At 45.0% G+C, this 25,018-nt stretch overlaps 1 protein-coding gene across 5 annotated transcripts in view; it reads left to right on the top strand.

The window, feature by feature from the left end:
- LOC118310752 (zinc finger protein 521) overlaps positions 1-25,018 on the top strand; it is an 88,576-nt gene that overhangs the window by 2,145 nt on the left and 61,413 nt on the right. For 3 of the 5 annotated variants that reach the window (XM_047331964.1, XM_035634003.2, XM_047331963.1), the window contains exons 2-3: positions 5,611-5,667; positions 12,624-12,824. Coding sequence is in view for 3 of the 5 variants with exons in the window: in XM_035634003.2 (XP_035489896.2) it covers positions 5,611-5,667; positions 12,624-12,824 (258 nt within the window). In the remaining 2 variants the exon portion in view is untranslated. The remainder of the gene's footprint in view (positions 1-5,610; positions 5,668-12,623; positions 12,825-25,018) is intronic. The other 2 variants (XM_047331965.1, XM_047331962.1) reach the window with 1 other exon arrangement.

Genomic DNA, 25,018 nt, shown 5'->3' with positions numbered 1-25,018 from the left:
GTGTTTTTTGTTAGTTGGTGTGACATTTGCTTTTCTCAAAAGACACATCACTTATATAATCGTCTCCTGCCAGCATGCATACATGCCACAAGTGTGTGTGTGTGTGTGTGTGCGTGTGCGTGCAGGAGACAACATCTGTTAAGATATGTGTAAATCTGTGTGTGACAGAGAGGGATAGAGAGTGAGTGTATCAGAATGCAAATGAAGTCAGAGTGATGACATTGTTTGTTTTGTTATTGTCACTAAAATTCAAATTGGAAAAATGTAGCTCACAAAACATCCCGACTTTTATGTCTTCATTCCAACTGCTCGAGTGGAGCTGAAATGCAGATACGTCACAGATATATCCCTGCTTTGGATCAGACCCAGGGAAGGCCAGGCAGATGTTATTTATTGTTCATTGTCTATCTCTTTCCTCAGGGACCGAGATACACTTATACAGATGTCCACAATAACTTTCCTTGTCATTTTTTTTTTAAATAGTTGCCTGACGCTGCATTCTTCACTCTTGTTTATAGAAGACAGGAATTGCCATTGTATTTTGTAGATTAAAAAAAAGAAGAATTTAACACAAAAGAGCCATCTCTAAATGTGTGTCCCTGTGCATACTGTATGTTTTCGCCAGCAGACTGAGGTGGCAAAGTTCAGGTTTCACTTCTATAGCTCAGGTCCTCTGCTGACTCTAAGCAGTGGCCAATGTGGACGGTGCTTTTTTATGCACAGAAAGAACACTTTGTTCTACAGACGGGAAAATAAACAGAGGTGCCGCTGGAATAGAGAGGGAAGGTAGAACGGGCATCGTGTGCGGTGTTTGATCGTATGGACATTGAGTGTATGTAGAGGAGAAAATAATGCTGTGACAGTTGGCACTCTTTTTTTTTTTTCTTTTCTCCCTCGTGTACCCCAACACACACCCACTTCCTCAGTATTGCCTGCTTGTGGGAGTCAGAGGTTATGTTTTTGGTCCCATCGAGGAAAAGGGCAACATTACAAGTCCCGTTTCAATTAAGTCTGAGAGACAGATCCGGCTACGTTATTGCTTGGGGGAATAAATGGCACAGGACAAGACCATACATCATTCGCTTATATGCAAACACTTCACCCCAGCCACTGACATTTACTCAATCCGGAGCCTTCCACATTTCTCAACTGTAGGCACATTGTAATTTTGTTTTGATGTGCGGAGGCTTTGGGTCAGCACATTGACTCAGTCAGTGGTGAGCAGCGAGGAAGGAGGATCTCCGTCCAAATCCTGCATGTAGCATGTGACGCCTGCCACGTTGCCTGTCCTCCAGCACTTCCTGACTAACGTGAGGCCGGGCTGATATTTTCATTTGGTGCACAAATGACACTCTCGAGCTTCAGTCCTGAAGTGTTAATTGGCTGAGGCGGAAGTTTACAGGTCTCCCATCTGCACATATAAATATATTTTCTGGGCCGTATTCTTTGAGTACAGCAGTCGTCATGAAATCATCGCTGTGTCACATAAATCTTAAATATTTGATGTTTTAGAAGAGCGGAAATCTGTCGCCTTACGGATGAACCCTGGAGTTTTGTTTAGCTACATGAGAGAAATTATTATTTTAAAATACAAGACTCTCAGATCAGGTTGATTTATAAAGCTGGCAAGGGCATATGAAAAACAAAGTTCATATAATTGTCTGTTTTACATTAAAATTCCTGGGCAGATTCGTATTGAAGTACATTTTTATTTCCCTCCATGTCAAGGAAATATGAATAAAACTGCTACTAAAATTGGACCTGTCAAGCAAAACTAAAACTGACCAGAAAAAAAAATTCCACATCCGTCATAATTTGAAGCTTTTCTTTTCGGAAAAAAGAAACTTGACCATGGACGTTATGCCCAAAGATACAAAGCCACTCCCCTTTCAGTCCTTATGGGTAAAGGCCAGTATAAGATAAAAAAGTCATGATAACAATTTCTGTGAGAAAAACTACTCAAAAAGTCTTCATTTTAAATACACACTGTACTCGGCATGTTTAATGTTAAATCAATTAAAAATACAGAAACATGCTATTCCACTTTATTTTCTTCTCCCCTATTAAAAATGTCTATTAACAGTTGTGTCATCTCCAGTTTATAGGAAGCTGCAGTAATCCAGTCTGTTCGCAATTAATGATCTGTGGCATAACACCCATTAACACTTTTCTAATGTGACACAAAAATATGGTTAGTATTATCATTAAGGAAATTATGATGGAGCCATAGAAAAATCCCATTAGCACGGCTGTCAGTGCTCTTGACATGCGGCGCAGTGTGTTGGACTGGGTGTCGCGGGAGCTGGCCGATATCTCTTCTTATTCCATGGCATGTGTCTCTCTTGTTGTCATAGACTGTCTGCCACATGCAGAACGAGTCTTGATTCAGAGACAGTGATTGATTTGCACCACTGCTGCAAATGAAATCATACGTTGCTGCAGCTTATTTGCATGTGCCTCGTTTGCCTGTTTAAAAAGCGTTAATAATATTACTTTTTTTTTTGGAAGCCAAATTTGCAATGATTGCTTCACAGAATTATGGCCTCGTGACATTTTTTATATTGCTACTAGTGGAGCGCAATTTTAATAATAGGTGCTATGATTTGCTTACAGTACAAGGCAATGTATGAAGGATTACAAATATTATACAACGTGATTAACATGCTCCTCTATTGCAAATTATTTATGACACTAATCACCAGTTCAAATAATGCTCATTAAGAAAGTTATTCATGTGCAGTGTGTGTCCTCCTCCCTCCCTTCACAGCCCTAATTGAGGAGGGTTGACCTCTTGACCCGAACTAAATTGAGTTGTAGTCCCTGTGGCGAGCGTCTCCTTCTCGGTCAGTCAGGGCGGATTACACAGCCATTGTGTTCGGCACTGTATCGTCCAAGCTGGCTGTAACCAAGCAGATGAGTCACGCATATCCAGGAACACACTCAGGGTTGTTGTTTTTTTGATGTATGAGAAGTGCTGTGAGATACCCCCCCCCACACACACACACACACATACAAATTAATAGAAATCCTCTTACAAAAGCACAAAACATGTAAAGCATACACAGACAAGTTTGTGCGCATACCTTCTCCACACACTATTCTCTTACAGAGGGAATTCATTTTAATTGGATTCGGAAAAGTCTCAGCTGCTGAGTTTTTATCGCGCTTTGCTTATTTCTGTCTGTAAAATCGTCCGTTTCTGCCGTTGTGATATTTCGTTGTCTGCACATGTGGTGACTAATGTGTTTCATATATTTTTTTTGTGTTTGGCATAATTTGGTTTAGACTCTGGTCTCTTTGTATTTGCGTCACGTGTAGCTCTCCTATCTGTAGACAATTAATTCATCCTGAAAAAGGAAATGTCCCGTCTTGGGGATTGTCACTCGCAACATAATGACAGTAACTACGTTCATTTTTGTTGTGTGGCCCGTGTGTTAATTAGTGGCTTTTAATGCTGTGTCACTTGTTGTGGGATTATGGTTTTCCTGCTCTGCATTTTAAAAATCAAAGGAGCAGCGCTGAAATGGTCCCGAGTGTGTTTGGTATTATATTAACAAAACCTAGCAGCATGATTACAGTTTGTCACCGACTGAGTGATACACTGTACCTTGTCAAACATTAATTAACTGATAGCAGTGACGCATTAACAACAGTCCGGACTGAGTCGTATTCAGCTGGAGTTATAGTCATTATGAGGTGATCATGAGCTTTAGAGTATATTAATTAAAACTGTCCAGCTATTTGTATTTGCACTGTGCTATGATTGTTGTTCAAGTGTCCAGCTAGGATGAAAACATCACACGAGTTTGCCCTCACTTGACAGCTCATCCTCTGTGATCACTCCTAGCGCGCCATTAATTATCTGCAAGACGTGTGCAAATGAGCGGAGCATTTGCACTGTGACGGAAGGTGTTTACTTTAAACGACACAACTTTTAATAAGTTCACAGTGGTGACAAATCATCACACACCACCGTTATGTTAAAAGTTCTTCTGGCCTTGTGAAATAGAATTTTCTGCCTGAACTCCCTCATCTCACCAACAGGGATGGTATTCAAAACAAAAACTCAGGCTCCCACCACCAATCTCTGATAGAACCATGGGGGATTTATTAGGACCCCCTATCCCTAGCCCATTTAAATGATCCTGGATGCACGGCGCTCAACTGTGCTGGAGAAACTCATTAAACTCTCAAGGCGTCAGTCACCAAGGCCTCCTTTAACAGGACGAGGTTTCCGTGTTGGCTGCTACAGTCTTTGGTGACTCCAAGGGATATACCTCCACGGTGTCCAGCTATGTCTATTCCATCACTTTTAATTGATTTAGCTAATTAATTGCCAGACCCATGACCGTTTGTTTAGCATATTTCCTGCACACATCCATTATAGTTGTTTCTGAAGGAAATATTTCCGATCAGAGGAATTCTACAGAGTCTTCTTGCAAGGACCCCTTGAGAATTCAGGTTCGGCTGGACAAGGCCTGAAAGCAAAACATAGTTGCTCCGTCGTTTGCCGTCTTCATGAGAAACAGTTTGTCACTCTCGCCTTCATTTTTCACTGAGGTTTGACACCGTGCTTGACACTGGCTTTTGCTCCCCGGAGGAAAAGGCTTCTGGCTCCATAGGATCCTGCCTTAATTATGCAAAGTACAGGATATTTTGTGCGATTTTTAAAAGTGCGCCAGTTTCTGCTTTGGCAATCACTGCCACGCTCTCCTACTGGGAGGTCCTGTCAGACTCCCCCTTCCTCTTTGCCCAGGAAAATGAAAGGCTAGAAAGAAAAGACACAATGGAGAATGCATTTCAACTGCAGGGGTGGAACGCAGAGGCGTAAGAAGTCCTCAGTGAGACCCTCATTTTACATGGAACAGGTGGGAGACTCTTTTGTTCTCTCCCCGCTGTTAAAATCCATTTCATTTCTGGTGCTTGACATGCCACAAGGAACTCTCACAAGTTCCAGAAAGGCTCCAATGTGAAAGGTTTCTACCTTTTACTAAACAGAAGTCGTGTTTTTCGAGGCCAGGGCTGTTTACAAAAAGTCAAATGTGGACCTAATGATCGGATCTGAGTGCTGATCAAGCCGTCGCTATTTTGTCAGCCACTCCAAAATCCAAAATCACTTTGCTGCTGCTTTGGCTGTGAATGTGTATTTTATAAATATATATTTTTTTTGCATTGAAGTTGAATTACAGATCCGCTTTCGGAGGCTCCATATCCTACTGGCATCTACAAATCGTCCTTTTGATATTTAGGTAACCAAGGCACTAATTTAATGCAGTCATCAAGGTGTTTTTCACTTGGTCACTGTTGATGTTGGGAGGACGTTTCATGGGAGAGACGTTCATTATTCATCACGTCATTACCCAGTCCAATATGTTATTTACGTGGGTGTCTGTTTGCCTTGTTGCCAAAGCTCATGCATATGAAAGGCTTTCGTGGATTCCCAAACCACAGGTTGAGCTGTCGAAAGCTGTTGAAATCTCTTGGAGTTTCCGTACAGAAAAATCTCAATAGTAAATAATAAAAAAGGAGGAAATCTCAAAGTGTCGAACTTGTTTTTCACTGTTAACTGTTTCTTTTCCTCTTTTTCTCCCCCTTCTCTTTTTCTGGCAGTAGAAGACAATGTGACAGAGGACCAGCACAGTCCCGGGCAGACTGCCATTCCAAGCGGTAATGCTCCATTTCATATTTCATCATTTTCGGCTGGAAAGTGGATCATGTGTCTGTGTGTGTGCGTGTGTTTCTTCTGTCTGTCTGTCTGTCTGTCTGTCTGTCTGTAAAATCTTTGTTGGGTTCAGAATGATATCAAGTAAGTTTCCTGTTTTTGAGGTTTTCATATCACGTGAACTGAGGGGCCGAGCGGTGAACCTCTCGTTTGTGTACATGCGCACATGCAGGGGTGCTTATAGCTGCCCTTGTGTGTCTGTGCGTTGCTGCCATTTTTTTTAGACTCTTTGTTTCCCAACCTTCTGTATGATGTAGAATAGAGCTACCCAGATGAATGTGTCCTGTCTCCATGTGTCGCCATTCACAGTGGCCCTCCAGGAAAATAGCGGTAATTCAGGTCAGGCTAGCAGAACCCCCCCTTTGAATGAAGCCTGCTCCTGATGCACCACACTATATTTTCATTTCATTTGTCTCTGGTAAAGGTTAAGTCTCAGGTGTGGTTATTTTAAACCCGATATGGATGGTTTTGCCCAGCAGGCTGGGGACCCTGGGTACTCCGAGGCTGCCACATTAGTCCAGCGTTTACCCACAGCTTTCTGAGTGCTCCTGTATGAAATGCAGGAGCTGCATGCACCACTACAAAATATTCCACTTTTTCCCCAACTGCTTATGACTACGATATTACGTTGTCAGGTTATTTGTGTGCTACAAAAGTCTGCTTTAGCATGCGGAGGGTATTTTGAGCTAGATTTAAGATTCTTGAACTACACCTTATTTAAACAATCTAATGCCTTCGGACATCGCGCTGCACAGAAAAGGCAATTTCTGTAATTGTCTGTCCAATTTACCCTTTTACCACATAGTTGATCAGGAAAGTTGGTGATCTTTGCTCCGGTTTTCTTTTTGTAACGCGCTCGCTCGTCCCCGGAAAAAGCAGAGCAACATCTTTCTGCCGCTGCGTTAATGCGTATTGACGGGTATTGGTGGGTGGTTCTGTGGCAAGAAACTGCCTCCTTAGCCCATCTAACCCCAGCTCAAGGGATGAAGGACTGGGCGTAAGAGGCGGACTTGCCTCGGAGGCCTCCTGTCATCCAGAGCCAGAGCAGAGCTAATGAGTGTGCCTGATTACAACGACCCCCTCAGACACACGAATATCCCATCCCTCCGCCACCTCTATCTCCAGAGTGAGGGGAGACAGCCGCCACATGATCGATGTCTGCCTGTGGAGAAATCAGGAGGGCGCACAAATTAATTTCTCACTTTCCTCATTTGACTTCGTCTGACTGATTTCTTTTTTAACCCCGTCGTAGGATGCGGCACGACAAATGGCCACTGAGGAGAAGGCGGTTTTGTGGCGGTAAACTTTAACGGCGGTGTGAGATTTCGCTCGCCATTTCCCAATTCGTCACCTCCGACTTTGTCAAACGTGTCCTTGCAGCTTGCGCGTCGCACGGTCTTCGCCGTAGCAACAGTAATCCGTCCTAGCGGTTAAACCACTACCCAAACAAATCCCTTTTTAACGTCAAATTGAAAAGCAGTGGAAAAGCATACCTGCTTTTCTTGCAGGTGCCAATTGGACGGACACGGCCACAATAGCCATTACAGTCCTGACAAGCTTAGGGCTTAATCAGACATGGTGTCAAGATCTGCCTCATAAGTAGACCCCCAATCGTGCTCTTCTGTGACTCTGCAAGCGTTCTGCAGGCCCTGCATCCTGCTCCTTATTCATGTTTGATATGTAGTAAAGGCAAAGGAGAAATGCTAACAAAAGAGGCATTCTAAAAGATAGACAGTATTATGCATAGTATAGAGGGGCAGAAACAGTGTGATATCTGAGATTTAATGAGGCTGTGCACTTTTTTACCCAGAGAGTGTGGAGCGGGCTTAAGATCTGCAGCCTGGCTTTACCACTGTGCTGCCTGTGTGTAATTATAACCACATGCCCCGTGCTTTTTATTCTCTCTTATATATACATCCTTTTCTTTCTTTCTTTCTTTCTCCCTTTCTTTTTTTGCTCGTGGCTATGTCAGATTGAGGCTGTTTTTTGGGCCAAAGTGGAGTGGACTGAGGCAAATAGAAGTGTTCCAGAGATCTGAAGGGGCGTCTGGGTGGCACGGTGCCGTAGTGTAGAGTTGTGTAGCGTCGTGGCGCGGCGCATGAGACCGGCTCTGGCTGAGGTTGAGGCTGCCCACAGATCAATGTACTGCAGGGCTCACTACGGCAGGAAGAGGAAAGGACTCTTTCACTCCACCACTTCAGAAAATCATATTCTCTATTATTCATTTCCTTTGATGTTTTACTGCACTAATGGCATGGCAAGGCGCTCCGTTCAATATTATCACTCCCTGGGAGAGAGCGAGTGAGGCAGGGTGAGAGAGAGCATTTGGTATGTTCAAATGCTGTTTCTCATTTAACTGCTTTGATTTCCATTCTTCTTTGTAAGCTCATATCTTTTTTTTCCGTTGTTTTAATGATGGATGATGGCGTCTGTATACCTGTGATTATATGTGCTACTTCATGTATTGCTCTCTGTGTTGTCTCCATTGTTTGTTCTTGCTCCTATAATTGTTTTGCACATTTCCTCCGTCTGTGCTACTCTTATTTTTATCTCAGCATGCATCATAAAATTTTCATAAATTTACTGCATGTTTATTTGGAACATAAAGCAAGGTGGGGAAATGTTTTCTGTCAGCGCGGCGCTCACTTCGAGCTTGTAATGTGTTTAGCCGTTTAGGAGAGATGGCTTTTGACAAACACCTCTGCTAATCTACTTTCAAATTTCAAATGCATCAAAATATTAAACAGCAATTAATCCTTAATATGAATCTAGGGGACTTGAGGCAGATAAATCACATTGCATGTATCGACCATAGGAACACAGACGCCCCCAACCCCCCCTCCCCATGCAAATTCTTGACAATCATTATCAATCTGGCAAGTGTCAAACTCGCAGACTCGTCGTCGGATCATGACGTTTTTTTTAATGATGGGGGATCAGTGGATGTGACGGCCTTAGTGGAGAGCCCCAAATCCCATCCACACAGAGGAGGATACACTCGGAGGCACATGTGGCATTAGAGTGTAGTGTGACCTATATATGGAGGGTGCTCGGCAAAAGTTTTAGATTTTTAAATAATGAGGCACCGGCAACCGTGTGAAGGTTATTCAATCTTAATGTCCTCCTCTTTCTGACAGCCTCCCTCACTCTGATAAAGGAGCGCACTCACCTTTGATCAGGCCCGCCGACATGTGTCGACAGAAGCTGCTTCGCTGGTTAAAATAAATTCTTAATTTGAACTTGGGGGTGGGTGGTTGTAGGGTGGGTTGCCGGGGAGGGGGCATCATAGGATCGGGGTCTCTGGGAATGACGGGGGAAATGAGGAGATGGGTGAGCTGGTAATAATGTTTTCGGCTCCGAGGTCTTTCATTGCACAAAGAAAAACTCCGGCTGAACCCTGATGGAGACGTACTGTATCCACAGGCAAGTAGGAGCATAGCCCTCAGTGATTTCACACGTTTTTGTGCTCAGTGTTTTGGTGCTGGATTTTGAATGGATTTCAGTTTAAATCACTGACATTCATCACATGTTGCATTTCAGAGACTTGCTCTAGTACCCAACAACAACTTTTGTGTCTCTCTGTTCCGTCTTCGAGGCTTTCGACTTTTTATTTAATCATTAAGCTTACGGTTAGACAAAAAAATCTCCAGTGAAGTTAAAAGGTTCATGGGGGGACTTAACTTTTTTAGCAGAAAATTATATGGAATTCAGGCTTTGCAGCTTGGCCAGATTCTTCACTTTTCCTCTCCCCCCCTTCCCTTTAGCTTTCCTGTGCACTCATGCCTTTCCTCCTCTCCACGTGGTCAGTGTTTCCACCTGTCTCAGTGTGTGGGCCAGACAGTGGGGGACAAGTGTAGGCTTCCCTGCTAGGGACCACGGGTCCCTGTTGGGGCTAATGGAGCCGAGAAGAGAATATCAATTAAAAGGTTATAAATATTTAAAAGCAGAAATATTCAATAATCTAAGGGTGGTGGGTTCAGGGAACTCCTCATCTTACAAGAAGAAAGTGGTGGCATTATAAATGTCACTAGGTACCATAGGAGACGAGGGTTGTATGATGGATGGACTCGACTCAGACAGATATTACACGGCTCTAAAGATGTCAATCACCAATTAGATTCTCACATTTTATAAGTATTGTACTAACGCACTTTTAGTGCCGTGAAGACGGAAAAATTCATCCCTAAAAATCTTTCAGTCAGATCTTCATTATATTCCCCTCATGAATAATTTCTCAGTCTGAGCTGCGATCGTCTTACTTTGAGCTGACCTTATCAGAATATGGATCAGCGGTCAATGTAGCTTCCCTCTTGTCCTTACCTTTTACACTTACATGATCAAAACTCATTAACAAAATTAAAAAGGGCATTATAGGCGCGACGGAAAATTCTGGATACACGCCACACATCTTGCCTCCATATTCCACATGTGATTGTCAGCCATTCCAAGCATGTTGGTATTGATCCGCGCTGTCCAGCCTGTGGAGACTGGTAGAAGAGGATGTCCTGATCTGATGGATTACTGTATGAGGCCCAGAGGCACAGGAACCTCAGTATTGACGCGGCTCTTTAATCCCAGGGTTGGACGTGACCTTGCCATGTCAAGTCCCCCCCCCCCTACTCGCGCTCCCCCAACCTCCCCCAGCCCACCCAAACATGAAGCAGTGTGCACTTCTTGAACCGCATTACAGCGGTGCACCAGAGGTCACGCAGCTTTGATTCACGGGAAGTTGCAGCTGAAACTTGTCACTCGAACAAGAGAAAACAAGGGAGTGGAAAACAAACTTATACATGCATAAAGCTCTTTGGGGTTAAGGCTCATACATTTTCCCAATTTTTTTTAGAGATATTTTTTGCGGGCCTTTTTCAGGCCTTCATTGATAGGACCGGTGGTAGAATGGAAGGGGCAGGGGGAGTGAGGAAGACCGCGTTGGAACTGAGCCTGCTGCCGCTGTAGGAGGACTGAAGCCTCTGTACATGGGGGCTGCAGCTACACTTAGTAAGATATCCGACAATCCAAAATTTCCCACTATCTCTTAATTGTTTTGTTCATTTAGTCACTATCAGAGATCTATGATTATCAACTTGATCTGAAAAATAGCATAAAATGCGTCTGAATTCTGTGTTTTTATACCAGACAAAACATAAAATTCTTCAATGTAGCTGTAAGTTGTTTCCCTGACAGGACTGAGTTGTTACATTAGAGAAATTAATGATTCATAAAGGAGTCTTAACCTCCTCCACAGGCACCTCGTAAAAAAAGACATGGAGCGTTCACATTTTGGTGCATATTGTGAATTCTGGGTCTGTGTGTGTGGATGAATCATAAGTCTATATTGTGTGGCTTTTGGCCTCAGTCAGAAGTGTTTCCCCCTGAGCAAGAAAGGCCTGCATCTGTGAGGATTGGGTTGGGATTTTCATTTTCTTGAAACACCTTCTGTTCTGTTCTGCATGGTCCCACTGGGGACCACAGTGCTGATATTTTTAGAGGGCATGTTCCGAGAGCCTCAGTCGCCAAGAGGGAAGGACAATGGAGGGTGTGATGTTACATCAATACTTGGCGCAAGTGGGGGGGGAAGGAAAAATCCTGGGTGGCCTTGATGAGTTCTGGAACGCCTTTCCTCAAGGAATTTCACAGTTTGAGAGCACCCTACAGAATCAGAACTTAAAATGGCTGCCCGAGTGTATGTACACCCGATATATATATTTATACACCCACACCTGCACACATCAGTGCCCCACACTCCTTGTCCTCAGGCACTGTTAACTGTGTGCGAGGCAAAAAAAAAAACAGGCTTCCTCCTAACACCCCCCTCCAGAGATTCAGGACAAGCTGAGGAACACTTGCATCAGTGGGGCTTAAAATGGCTGCCAGTGAAGTGCAAGGGCTCTTCTCCCCCACAAAGACTTAGCCAGGGCGACATGATTGTTTTATTGTAAGCATGGCTTTTTAATCAGTCATATTGTGAAGTCTAATGGTCACAACAGGGGAGAAAGAGGGCTGCAGGCCATGCTGCCTATTTATATGATGCTGTTGCAAAGCCAGATTCACTTTGCTATGCTCCTGGATGAAGATGTTTATTGTACGCCGTGAGTGATCAAGGCAACGTCTGATCTGTAGTTGGAATATTTTCCAATCACAGTATTTACAGTATATTTTATAATCCTTGTCCTGGTACAGGCTAGTCAGTCACCCACCCCTGGCACTGCTGCAGCACAAAGCCAACAAGAGACAAAACTGCAGATGGATTGAAGAATATTGATGTGCGCGACCCGCGGCTGCCTGCGAGCAAAGCTGAATAATTTAGGGAAGTGTGTGTCGTGACGACAGCCTAACACACACCGATCTCAGTTTTGTATGATACGCTCCATACATTCACAGTTTCTGGCTTAGATGCCTTGATAAAATGGCATGGTCTGTCTCTGTTGATAGACGCTGACTGATGCAATCCAGCACGCACTGGCAGAATTTCATATTTCTCTGGTCCAGCCAAAACTGCAATCCAGGATTTATTGACTACACATATTCCCATCAGTCTAGTTTCATATACTGAAGTTTTGCTTGGGTGAAGCAGGGCAAACACAACGTAAAACCATTTCTAATAACAGAGCCGTGTGTGTGTGTGTGTGTTAGATTTGTGTGAGAGAGCACTGTGCCACCCCGTCTGTGTGTGCCTGTATATTTCTCACCCTCACCTGCCCACCGCTTCTGTTATGGCATGAGTGGTTGAGTTACAGAGGCCCAAATTGAACCTGCATTTTTATTACAGCTTTTATTATTGTTTTTATTAAATCCAGAGTCTAGAAATCCATTTTATTGTCACCCAGAGGAAGCTGTAGTACCTCACTGTGTGGGTCACCCCTCTGACTATGTGGTGCTGTCATTTCCTGTGGCTCGGCAGATCCAGAGTGCGCCCTCGAGAGGGCGGCGGAGGATGGTGAGACCGGGCGTCTGAGGAAGAGGCTGCTTTCTCCAGAGGAAGGAGAAGAGGGAGAGGAGGAGGACGAGGAGCCCGCGCTGCACAGCTGCGACAGCTGCCGGCAGGTGTTCGAGTCGCTGAGCGATCTCACCGAACACAAGATTAATCAATGCCAGCTGACAGGTAAACAACGTTCAGCCCACCGAGCCTCCCCTCCACTCTGCCACTCAGCTCTTCTCCCACTCCCACTCTCACTCGACGCCTTCACCAGAGAATATGCCACACTATGTGTGTTAATACACTGCGCCAAGGAGAGCACAACACCAGACTACCAGCCTCCTTGGTAGATATCCAACACAATAGACACACACAGGCCTCTAACACATTGCCCATTATTTCAAACGTGCTGAACATCAATATCTACACACACGACACACACACACACAGGCCTCCGTGTGTCCTCATAATAGATCACTGTAGGCTACAAAATGTGTATTTATAGTAGGTGCATTGTGTCCTCCCTTCTTTCAGTGTAACACTTCATACAGCACTATACTAAGTCTAACATTTCACTTGAGTGTAACATGCTGCTACGAGGTCCCACAGCAACCAGACCACCAACTGGAAACAGATCCTTGCTCCAGGAAAGTCCCTCAGCTGGTCCCAGTGCTAGCCTAGCCGCAGTAGTAATACCTAGTGGGACTGGAAGCGAAGGATGCCATTGGCAGACTGTGTCATTGACCTGTTGATGGATGAATAGAGCTATAAATACCCTGACAAGGTGGCAGACAGGACTAATGATGTGAACTGAAGGTTTCCATGTGCTTCTCCTGAACTTGCTGTCCTCCTTTACATGTCCTGATGGGCCCGCATTCAGAAACACCATCTGACACACATTTCCCAGTGTTTGGGCGGAGACCTTATCTCTCTCTTTCCTGTTCCGTATCAGGACACGAACAGGCTCAAATGTAACGAATCCTGTTTCAGAAGCTACTGTTTACAATTTCCCAGCAAATTAAAGAGGAAGCCAGAGTAATCTATGTTAACATTCAAGTTTTATGTCATATTTTGCAACCCACCATCAGCAAACCACAAATTATAGGGTCGATGTCCCATGAGTTTTACAAAGATTTTCCATTAACTGTAAGTCTCACTAATCGTGTGTGTGTGTGTGCGTGCGTGTGCGTGCGTGTGTTGTGCGTGCATGTGTGAGTGCATGCATGCGTGTACGTACGTTTGTTTGTGTGTGTGTGGTTGTGTGCGCGTGTATAAGCATGCACATGGTAATGCCCTCATTGGTGTTAATATGGGTAGAAATAAATGGATGTTCATTGTAGGATTGACTTTGCATGTGCAGGCGCACTTACTTGTATGTGTGCCTCGGAGTTGCACGTGTGTGCAAATCCAAAAACACCATAGCTCAGTCTACTACAGGTGTGAAAATGAATGTACTGTTCACTTTCACATGACTGTCATCCAACAAATGCATTCATCGGTTCAAGGGAAAACTAAATTCAGATCCTCCTGTCACCTTTCTTTTTTTTCAATATAACATCCGAATCCATCAAGCCAACACAAATTTGTGGACAGTGTGTTTGTCCAGTTCAGTTCATATGCGAAAAACACCTTTTGAGGTGTAGTCCGCAGGACTACACCTCAAAAGTCAGTTATTTCAAAAGAGTTGTGTTTTTGATTCAGCGGCAGGTCTTTAATGTTCGGCACCGTTGTAATGTCGTGATGGCTGACTCAGCCATATTTTTCCCATAATTAAGCCTGGCTTTCATAAATGTCAATCTTACGGACAAATAACTCTTAATTGCCCAATAATGAAAAAAACACGGTTTGGATAGGAGCCCCCTTGGAAACCAAACAAAAGAATCTAATTGCCATTAGGGTATTGTGATTGTGCAGAAACACTTTATTAGTATTCAAACACAGTGGGAGAAAAGAAACTTCTAGATGGCATACTAAGTACTCGAAACGTGTGTGTGTGTGTGTGTGTGTTTGTGTGTTTTCTCTGGAATATGGGAGGAGATTTCCTATGTGGCATTATGTAGACATCCATGACCAATTAATCTGCCTTACATCAAGTCTCTGCTCACAGATGGATCCTTTATTAGAAGCATTTTCTAATCAACCACCAGCACCTGCTAAACCCTCCATTTTTTACAATTTCAAATGTTTTATTTTTGGTAAACAAATTGCCTTGCTTGACTGGAACCAATCCACATATGGAGATTTGTCTGCTGTTCCCTCATAGAACTCAGCTCGGCTTTTTCCCCCAGCTGATATCTCATACGGGTATACTGTGTATTATCTGAACCAGATATGCTCATATGCACCCATTTTTTTGCGTGGGCCCTATTATACCATGTGTCCCCTGTTCTACAGAGAAACACAAGTTTCACAAAAGGAGTCAGACAAAACAGACTGAATGAAGTCTAAACAGATTTTAACAGCATGTCGACCACGCCCGACCGACAGAGAGAAAGAGAAAGATGTTACATGTCACTGCGATCAATGGCGGCCATTGTCTCCCTCCCGTCTGGCAGAGGTATAACACCTTTCCATGCACTTAAGCCGTGACCACTGCAGTGCGCTAAGGGAGCACATGGGTATGGATTGCCTCGTGTCCCCGATGCGATCGGTGCTATTGATCGCACTAATGCTGGACTGCGGAGGAAGGCGAGAGTCTGAGAAAGGGAGCAAGGGAGAAGGAGGGAGATGGGGAGAGAGAAAAAGAGAGAGTGCTGCAGGAATGCATCCCCAGGGAGTCCGTCTTGGGCTGGGGCAGGGCTTCAGGAATGCTCCCCTGGAGATCCCAGTGAAGGCTAGGGCAGGGCTGGAAGAATGCTTCTCTAGAGAGTTGAGAGTGGAGGCTGGCTGGGGCAGGGCTACAGGAATGTTCCCCCAGAGCACCCCTTTAACTCTGGGGCAGAAGTGGAGGGGCTCTGCGGGGGGAGAGCGCTCCCCCGTCCCCCCTCCGGCTCCAGGATGGCTGCGGATCAGGTTTCCGTGTGGGGATCAGCATCCTGCCGACAGGGCTTTAGGCTGCCCAGGGGAGGAGACAGGAGGCTGGAGGCATTGCTATTCCACAGGCCTTTCCAGAAACACTTCACAAATGCTTTGTCTCACTGTCTCACTGTACTGTCTATACACCCTTGCATGGTTCCTGATCCTTCATGAAGAAAGAGAAACGGTGTCTGTAGTTTGATGTTTGTTCTCAGTTGGCACGAGTCATGTTCATATGCTGGATATGAGATTGCGGTGGCAGGCGGAGAAACGTACCTTTAGACCCACTCGCCGAAGAAGAACCCCGCTCCTCAGCTCATTTCCACTTGTGTTTACTAGCTAGCCCACACTGTAAATAAAAATAACACCTCTCGCCCAGAATTTAATTCAAAAGATTGCATTTTCACAAAGCCTTTCACTGTCAGTTCTCCAATTCCGTCTCTCTGAAGATATTTGAATAGCCTAGTGCACACATGGGCTGTCAGCCTGGTGGCCATTCTTTCATTACGGGTCCAGCTCCCTCGAGCAACACCTTTTCTTGTGTCCTTCACTAGAGGAGGGGCATAGCTGCTCCCCCCAGAGAGATCCGTGCCCTGCTATTTTAACCCTCTGTGAGATGACCTTTTTAATAAGTGTCTTTCTCTGTTTTCCTGCCGGCCACTGTGCGAGCAAACAGAGCATGTCTTCTGCTTCCCTCAGATAAAGGAATCAATCAGAGAGGGTGCAACAGAGAAAGAGAGAGAGATAACTGGGCCATATATGGATTTATATTATGTAGATTTTCTTCTTCCCTGTAGGTATTGCAAAATGCACTCGGCTTCAATAAAATACATTTCAGATTTATGAGAAAAATACAAATGAAATACTAATACTCAGTGAAAAACAATAAGATCCCCCCACAAAGCAGAGGAGTGGATCGGTAATATAGTAAACAGTTTAGACAAATTTCTTATATGAAATCTCTCTTTGTGACGGGTAACCAGACACATTTTTTAAAACCCACTGTAACATGTTTTCCCCCGCTGCCATTCTCAACCACAAGATGTTTTGTTTTTTGAAGTGTTTGAATTCATTTACATCAAGTCGTTGGGTCAGCAGCATGGAAACATTCAGTAATACCCTCAAGTATGAACAGGCTCCTGGCAGTCCATGTTTTATACAAACTGTTTCCAACAGGCTCCTATTGGTTGTACTGTTTCTTTTTTTGTTCAGTTAACTTTGTGTATTGATCCAACAGCTGCTTTGTGGCTGCCAAGAAGAATGTGCCAAACTGCAAAGACTTTATTTGCTTCAAAAGGGCTCACATAAGAGGAAAGCGACACGAGCAGGACCTGATTAGCCGAACTCTGAGCCACTGCCGTTCATCAGAAGGTCTGCTGTGTTTTTGCCCGGGCGTCTTGCGACATCCTGGTACAAAGAGCAGCACACTGATTACAAGGCTTTGAAAGGAAGAGAGGCGGTCAGGGGAGAATAGCTACTTCTGGCACAACGCAACCACTGAAAAGAGACCTCATGCTAGAGCGAGCTCTCAGAATTGGGCCCGAGTCTTGCCTGTGTGTATGTGTTTGTGTGTGTGGGGGGCATGTTCCATGTGATTGTCTATGGGAGGGAGAGAAATAGGTAGGAAGAGAGGGAGAGATAGAGGAAGAAAGGGAGTATTGAAGTGGATGTTTGACTCCACGGCATTGCATCCCTGTGCATTTCCCCTCTGTGCGACAGTGCCAGTAACGTTAACACGAGTGTCATTAGGAATTCAAAGCATATGCCCTCGTGAGGACGCCCTCTTTCTCTCTCCCCTGTGCTTCTCACTGCACACATTATGCACTATATAAAGTATTTATTTGGTCTTTGTAAGACAACGACTGCATTTTCTACAGAAAATAACAATCAAAATAAGAAGAGAGAAGGCTTCATTTTAGGGTTGTGTTCAAGGCAGAAATGACAATGACCAGCACTGCAACCCTTTGCCTCCTTCACATTCACATCCCCCTCTATCTAAGGCTACATCCACATTACTCCTTTTGCATTTTGAAACGCATCACTGTTGCTACGCTTACACCTGCCGTCCACACTACTCCGGAGTTTGGAGATGTATGGAAACGATGACCCAGTCACCGTCACAACAGCTCCATGTCATCGTCGCTCCAAGAAAAGGAACCCCTCGTCTTATATTTCACCGTCGTTTTTTCTCGTTCGTTTTATTTTCTGTAACTAGGTAACCAACTGCAGAGTTGACAATCTGCTTCCTGTTTACACTGGCATGCTCATGCCAAGTGTGCGTGAATGGCCACGCGATGTACATTTTCAGGTGTAATGGTGTAGACGGGATTTAAAAACTGACACAGAGCTAAAACGCTCGTCCGGATTGAGATCATTTTAGTTTCAAAACGCGGTTTTAAGATTAATGGAGCCTCACACACTGTTTCAGATGCATTTGCCTGCTCAATCAGCCATCCGAGGCATGCTCACACACATACAAACAACAAACAAAGACGCGCACATGCGCACACATGCCCCCTCGTAGCACCTGTGTGCTTCCAAAAGCATGTCATTTTATCCAGTTGACCTGAAGTAGGTAGCCACAATAGCAAGGATGACATGATGTGGACAAAACAGAGATAATCCCATTTACTCAAGCTACATGCACTAACGACACTGTTATTTCCCCCTCCACTTTGTAGCATTCCTTTGAAACACCCAACTTCAGTTGTGTGACAAGACCTAGCCATGGAGTGGTTGTCTTGGTTTCTCTTACTCCCTTCATCTCTCCGTGGCCCTGGCTCTGCCTGCTCTTTGTTCACTCCCTTCCTCAGCCTGCAAGTCTTTTTCAGCGGCACAAGCAGAAGAATGGCACATTAAATCTTAATAGGACTGCGTCTGGCCGTGTTGAATTGCAGAGCGTGTTAAGCCGGCGCTTTCCTCCCCCTTGGCACACGCTCGTGGAAGTGGAAAACAATTGAATAAAAGAAACCGCTCCCTCCCTCTGTAACACAAGTGACTTGTGCTGATCTGCTGAAGCTATGAGACTGAACTGACTCCGGCTCACAAATGGCTTAAGCCCTCTCTGAGAAACTGTAGCATGAATTACATTCGTCCTTTTCAAAATGCAGAGACATACATGGACGGTAGACACAGGATTTACCTGACCACCCACAACGGAGCGGTTACATATTCCATCTCTCAGTGACACTTGGAAAATAATGCCATAAAACTCCCTGCGCACTCCATATTCCTTGGCTGCAACAATACTTGCTGGGAGAGACATGTGAAATGTTTGAAGATATGGGAAGGACAGAGTAAGAGGAATGGTTTGCGGGAGAACGGGATGGGTAGAGACAGTGCAGTGAGGCACCGTCAAGGTAGGGGAGAGCCAATCTTAGTAGCAGTGGCAGCGATGTGAGTCCAGGCCTGCTTTGTCAGGCAGTCAGAGGTGGTAATTAGCCAGTGATGAGTTGACTGGTTGTGTGTCCAGTGCACAGCACTGCTGGGTGGGGCTGTGGGAGGTAGATAAGGCCAGCAGTGGGCTTATCTCTGAGAAGGACAGGCACCAGGCCTGCCAGGCAAATCCACCCGCAGACCAGCCGCATTTTATTAACACCATCATTAATGCCAGACAGGTTATGTGCAGTGGCTCGGAAGAGAGGCAGGAAAAAGTAAAAAAACAAATGAAATGTGTCAATTCCTGCTTGGTCGGCCGGTATAAAGTACATAGCCATGGGTTGACGTGTTTTGAAAGCAAGGAGTTTGTGGAGATGTTTACCAGGTAGGCAGCCAACGGAAGGGCACAGAGAGCGAGCTTGGATCTTACCTCTGGGTTTTGCTCACTTTCCTCTGGGTCCCCAGAATTCAAATGATTTTCATTTTTTCTCCTTTCAAACGTGGGACTGCTCCCTGGAATAGTGATGAGGCAAATACAGAGAAACATAACTAGGCACAAAGAAAAGGCAAAAATGTATTTCAAAAACTTTATGGACATCTTCGTAGCTAAGTTTTCTCACAAATGCTTTGTGAGAAAAATGCTGTGCAATGTTTTAGTTTCTTTGAACTTTTTTGAATAATGCTAACGATAAAAAACATTTATTTGCAATAATCGTATTTCCTCTGATCAGATGGCACCTTAACAGATATTATAAACCAGCATGTGAAGTGTGTTGCATGAACAAACACTTTGTAATTAACACCGTGTATTAGCATATGAAATGAGCCCATCAGTAGAATGTTTCTCTGTGATAATTTACACTGGCAGGCGACTGGTAGTAACATGGCTTTGAGACAAAGACAAGCTCACCAATCAACATATACCTCATTCACAGACACCTAAAAGATATGTGTGCAACCTTTTGCATCATGTTAAAACTCCCTGATGAAAAGGTCACAGGATTTTGCTTATGTCTGCATGGAAATGTACTGAACATTGATCCCCATAGGGCTTTTTCCTTAGATGACTTTTGCCAAACTCCCCAGTAATGGGAGGAAGGGAAGGAGGGAGATGGAGGGCGGTGGAAAGAGTGACCAGTCCGACAGGTTTATGTCTCCCTGCAGGCTGAGCTCCGTGGAGCGGGCCCACAGGAAGGAGTAGAGCCAGCTGTGACGGCATCCTGCTAGCCACTGTGGTGTAGGAACTTTGGGGTTACACTATCACCGACTCAACATTTCCCCCTCTCTACCCCTCCCAGGGGTTGTTTTTGTTGGCCAGGGGGTAGTGTTTGGGTGGGGGCTGCTATGGGGCTCTGCGGAACAGCCACTCCTAGACTTCAGGATATGAGGAGTTCAGTCACCCACAAGGACAGGGATTCTCAAATATCATGTGAAGTAACACGTTTGTTCCTCGGTGCTAATTGCCATTTTTCGGACTGTAAGGTGGGTTCATAAATTGTGTTTTATGGGCAGGATGGGTGTCGTTTAAGGTCTCCAAGGCCACCAGCTGGACTATACTTTGGCAGAGAGAACACTGTGTGACGGTACAGCATGTAATGGCTTGACAGTAAAGCCATGCTATCAGGTAATACAAGGATGTCCTCTTAATGTTAAGAGCAGTGGACAGTAGGGGGTCCAGCCCCACTGAGAATGTAAAGGCCATCTAATCTATTCTGCCTCCAACCTGCCTGGCTGATCAATCATCCTTGAGGAGTCAATCGATTTGATCAGAGAGCCTCTACGAAGAGATGGCTTCCCAACACGCAGCTGGGATTCTGTGGAAGCAGCTGCAGAGTGTGCCAGCTTGGTACATGTCTCTGCGATAAAACCAAGACATTAAAATTCTTAATTGAATAGTAACTTTTAAACTGTGGTAGCCGTTCTCTAAATAAGCCACTGATTTAAAACGGCAAAGAACATCTACTGCTACCATCACTGCATCATGTTATCAGGCTCATTCTACATGCAATGCATGCACTCTGAAATCGGATCAACAAAATCCTGCAGGACTGACTGACATCCGAGAGAGATGGGCTGTAGTAAACAGAGTGGTAATCTTTATATTAGGACATTATGTGCCCCCAGTCAAAGTATGAAGCATCTTTCTCATCATGAACTTGGTTTGTAGAACATACCCCACAAACAAAGTCAACAGACAAAAACCATTGTGTGATTGGATTTTAATCCAGTTGCATTATTATTCAGGCCTCCCATTGGCCATTCATTACTCTCACATGGTGCCTGTGTGGGTTGTTATCACCCAATCAGGCTCAAGACAGTATTCTGGAGAGCATGCTTTCGTTTGCATCCTTTAAACCCTGTGAGCCTTCCCTCTCTCCGGGCCCGCCAACGGAATACCTAATTCCAAAGTAAACTGATTGCTCTCTCCAACAAGATTACGCTGTGATGATGTTAGCCAAATGAGACCGCTATTCGGATGCAACCAGGGCAGGCAAGGATGCTTACCCCAAGATGACTGATCAGCATGTTAAGAGAAACAAGTTTTGGAGAAAAAAAGGAGGAGAAAACGAGGGATAGAAATCAAAAGTGTGAGAGAGAGTTGTGCGCGTGGGGGTAAGCAGAAATGTAATTTGCTTCTCACCTCAGGCGACTGGGCTCTGAGGCCAGTAAATATGCAAACAAGCTGAGCCTGGCCATCAATATGAAGACCCTAGATGATTACTAATCTCCACTGCAGAAGTAGATTGAGGTCTGTACAGCAGCACCATGCAACATGAGTGAAAAAAACAGAGGGAGGTTAGAGTCCAAACTTGATCTCCATATTGGCCCCCAACACCAGACATACTCAGAGTTATGGGTATATTTGACCTTCAGTTTGAGAAGTGATATAATATTTATGATGCATACAAATAAGTAGTACAGCAGAATCAAAACTAAGGCTGTCTTAAACATACTGTAAATTGCAAACAGGTTTTTGAAAGGATTCATTACTCTATCATCGTATTATGAATATAATATAGAAACTAATGCCGTAACTTCTCAGCAACTTTGAACCTTGTTCTCAACTCGCACGCAGTCTTTTCATCATAGAGAGCTCCTTGTCTGATATGAGCTCTTATACGTGAGGCACAGTAGTTTACCAGCCCATTGTCATTCCCTATCCGTAATCCGGGATAAAAAAAACCTATGGGACATGGACCAGGCTGGAGTCATTAGGTGTGTGCGTGGCTTACCCAGACAGACAGATAAACCAGATGCCTCGGGATGGCCAGGGGTCATCTCTCTGTGAGAGTACCTTGTTGATGTCCTTGTTTCTATCTACCTCTCCTTTGCCCGCACTCCCTCTCTTGCTCCTCCTCATCATTCCTTTCTTTCTTTCCCTTCCTTGATTGCTGTGCACAGTCATCACAAACACAGAGGTCCGCGTTGGAGCTTAGCAGTCGAAGAACCTGTCAGCTAAAGGGAAGGAGGAAAGACAAACAGGGAGTAGTCTGTGGCCCTAGGTTGAATGCCTGAGGGTGTACTACGTGTGGAGGATAGTTAGTGCAGAAGGATGCACTGCAGTCTGCAGGTGGATCCTCTCATTTTGGGAGACTTAATGCATTTGAATCATCACCTCTAGGGGGTGTGTTATGACTTTTTCGGATACAGAAGGAACCTTGATATAAAATGCAGCAAAAGTTGTGTCTTTCTATTTTTTATGTCTAAATACAGCAGGAGGGCCATGTAACATGAATATATATTCAAAAAATATCTTCCCAGTCTTAAACATAATTGAGTATTCCTTGTATATTAGAGTGTGTTTCCAGCTTTGAGCTCTACCCTCTGCAGTGAGTGCACAAGGCTTGAGGATGTTTACCTGGCATGGTGCCTGTTGTAGCTGCCCTCCTGTTGAGGAAAAGCAGGTCAGGCTATATCTTTGTGTTTGCTTGTTTGTTTGTGCATGTGAGCGTTTTTTGGGGGGTGTGTGTGTGTGTGTGTGTGTGTGGGTGTGTGAACGTGTATGTGTATGTACATGTTTGTGGCACAAGTATGAGGCGGAGGAGGAGATCACTAGGATGGAAAGGGTCAGAGAGCGCATATCGCTCAGCCAGAAAAAACGCAAGATGTATCTCCAGTGTAAGCATTTATTTTTCAGGCAGTGGATAGGATGTGCAGGTATGGGGGTTGTGGTGTAGCCGGACTCTCAATCCAACATAACCATCCATCTGCTCAGCCATCAATCCTCTCCTCGCTATCCCTCTGTTCAGTTACTCATCCAGCCATTTATCCATCCTTGCCCATGGCCAAAGGGCCATGTCTTTTTGTGGCCCTGATAATCTGGACCAATTTCCTCTGCAATTTATTTCCTAGCCAACCAGCCACCTGGTCAAGCAGCATCAGGCTTCTCAAGGTAGAGCCACTCATCCCAGCAAGCCCCTTCCCACCAATCACATACAGTTTTTTTTCCCCTCCTCAAGCCTCAGATCCTTTGGCTTTTGTGTTTTTTAAGTTTTTGTTCAGTACTGGTGTAATGCAACCTTTCCTCCTAACGTTACTGTAATATCTGACACCACTCATCAGCCATTGTTTACCTCTACACTTCTCCATCTTTTTGTTCTATTATCATCTTCCATTTCTATCGATAGATATCTCTGCTACCTCCCCTCTTTCTCTTTCTTTCTCCCCCCCTCCCTCCCTCCATCCTGTCATTGCTCCTCAGTATTCTGCTGCTGTCTTGTGTGGAGTGATTTTGCCCAGACACGTCTGGCTCTGGGTAAAGTGTGGTCCCCAGAGAGCGCGCTCTGCAGCCCCCAGGTCGCCGGCACCATGAATACATTATGATCCCCATTTCCATCCTGTTGCCACGGCAGCACTTTTGGAGCCGCAGGGCGATTAAGACGCGTGCTGTCGATACCCTGATAGGAGCAGAAGTTGGATCTGGAAGCTGGCCTTTGATCAGATTCCATCCTCCTGCCTGCTATTGGTGGCTTCAGTACAGGAAGACAAAAAGGAGGTCTTGTGGGCTTTTTATTGGTTTGACAAGCCCACCTGCTGTACATAAGCATACCATGCATCTATCCTCAAGCCCTTTTCCCCACCACTCTGCTTTATCTCTGTCTTTCCTGCCTGAAACCATTTCCCTCCCTTATTCTCACTTCCGTTGCTCCTCCCCATCGCCGCAGTTCAGCTAAGGCAGCATTATACGCAGTCTCTCTCTGCTCTCTGATATTCTGCTTTCCTCACAAAGGAAGCAACTCCCTTACCTTTTATTGTTTCCTTTTTTTCTTTGGGGGATGATGTATAAAACATGGCGCCTCAGGTAGAGGATGTTGGGTAGGAAGCCATGTCCCCCTAAATGGCCAGCCGTGTGCATGCGCCTAACACTTCACTGAGCAATCTGTCAACATGTCAGCAACACATGTTTTGTAAAAAGCCTCTGGTGGGAGCCAGGGGAAAAAAGGCACTCCTGCCAGACCAGAGGAAATGCTTTTTTCTCCTCTATGCAGTGGATTTTCTATTGCTGGTGCTCAGTCCCACGGGCCCCCCCACCACCACCACCACCACCATCATCCCCTCCCCCACACATACACCCGTTGTCTGCACTTCAGAAATTTGAACTGGGGACCCTCAAGGGGGTTTACTGGGAGGGTGGGGGTAGGCTGGGAGGGAGGGGCTCCCTCTTTTTCAGAGCGTATGAAATTGTGAAGGTATATTGTGGCAGGTCCCCAAGCGGTCTTTTCTAATACCTGAGTTTCTGGCGAAGCTGGAAATTACCAGCGGCTCCCCCGAGGGACGGCTTTATCCACACCAGGAAGGGGAGCAGAACTCAGTGGGGAGGTTACTTAATGCATGGCTGAAATAAAAGAATTTCTGAGAGACAGAGGCTGAAAGAGCCCCCCCCCCCCCCCCCCCCCCAATCCCTCGCTCTTTTCCTCCCCAGTAGTATAGTTTACTACTCTCTGCCTCCTCTTGAAGGGTTCTAGTTTAATAAACTTTCAGAGGAT

Source organism: Scophthalmus maximus, chromosome 5 (genome assembly GCF_022379125.1).
Source record: "Scophthalmus maximus strain ysfricsl-2021 chromosome 5, ASM2237912v1, whole genome shotgun sequence".
Classification (NCBI taxonomy): Eukaryota; Metazoa; Chordata; class Actinopteri; order Pleuronectiformes; family Scophthalmidae; genus Scophthalmus; species Scophthalmus maximus.
The sequence above is the reverse complement of the archived record's forward strand: the minus strand, read 5'-3'. Positions and strand labels throughout refer to the sequence as shown.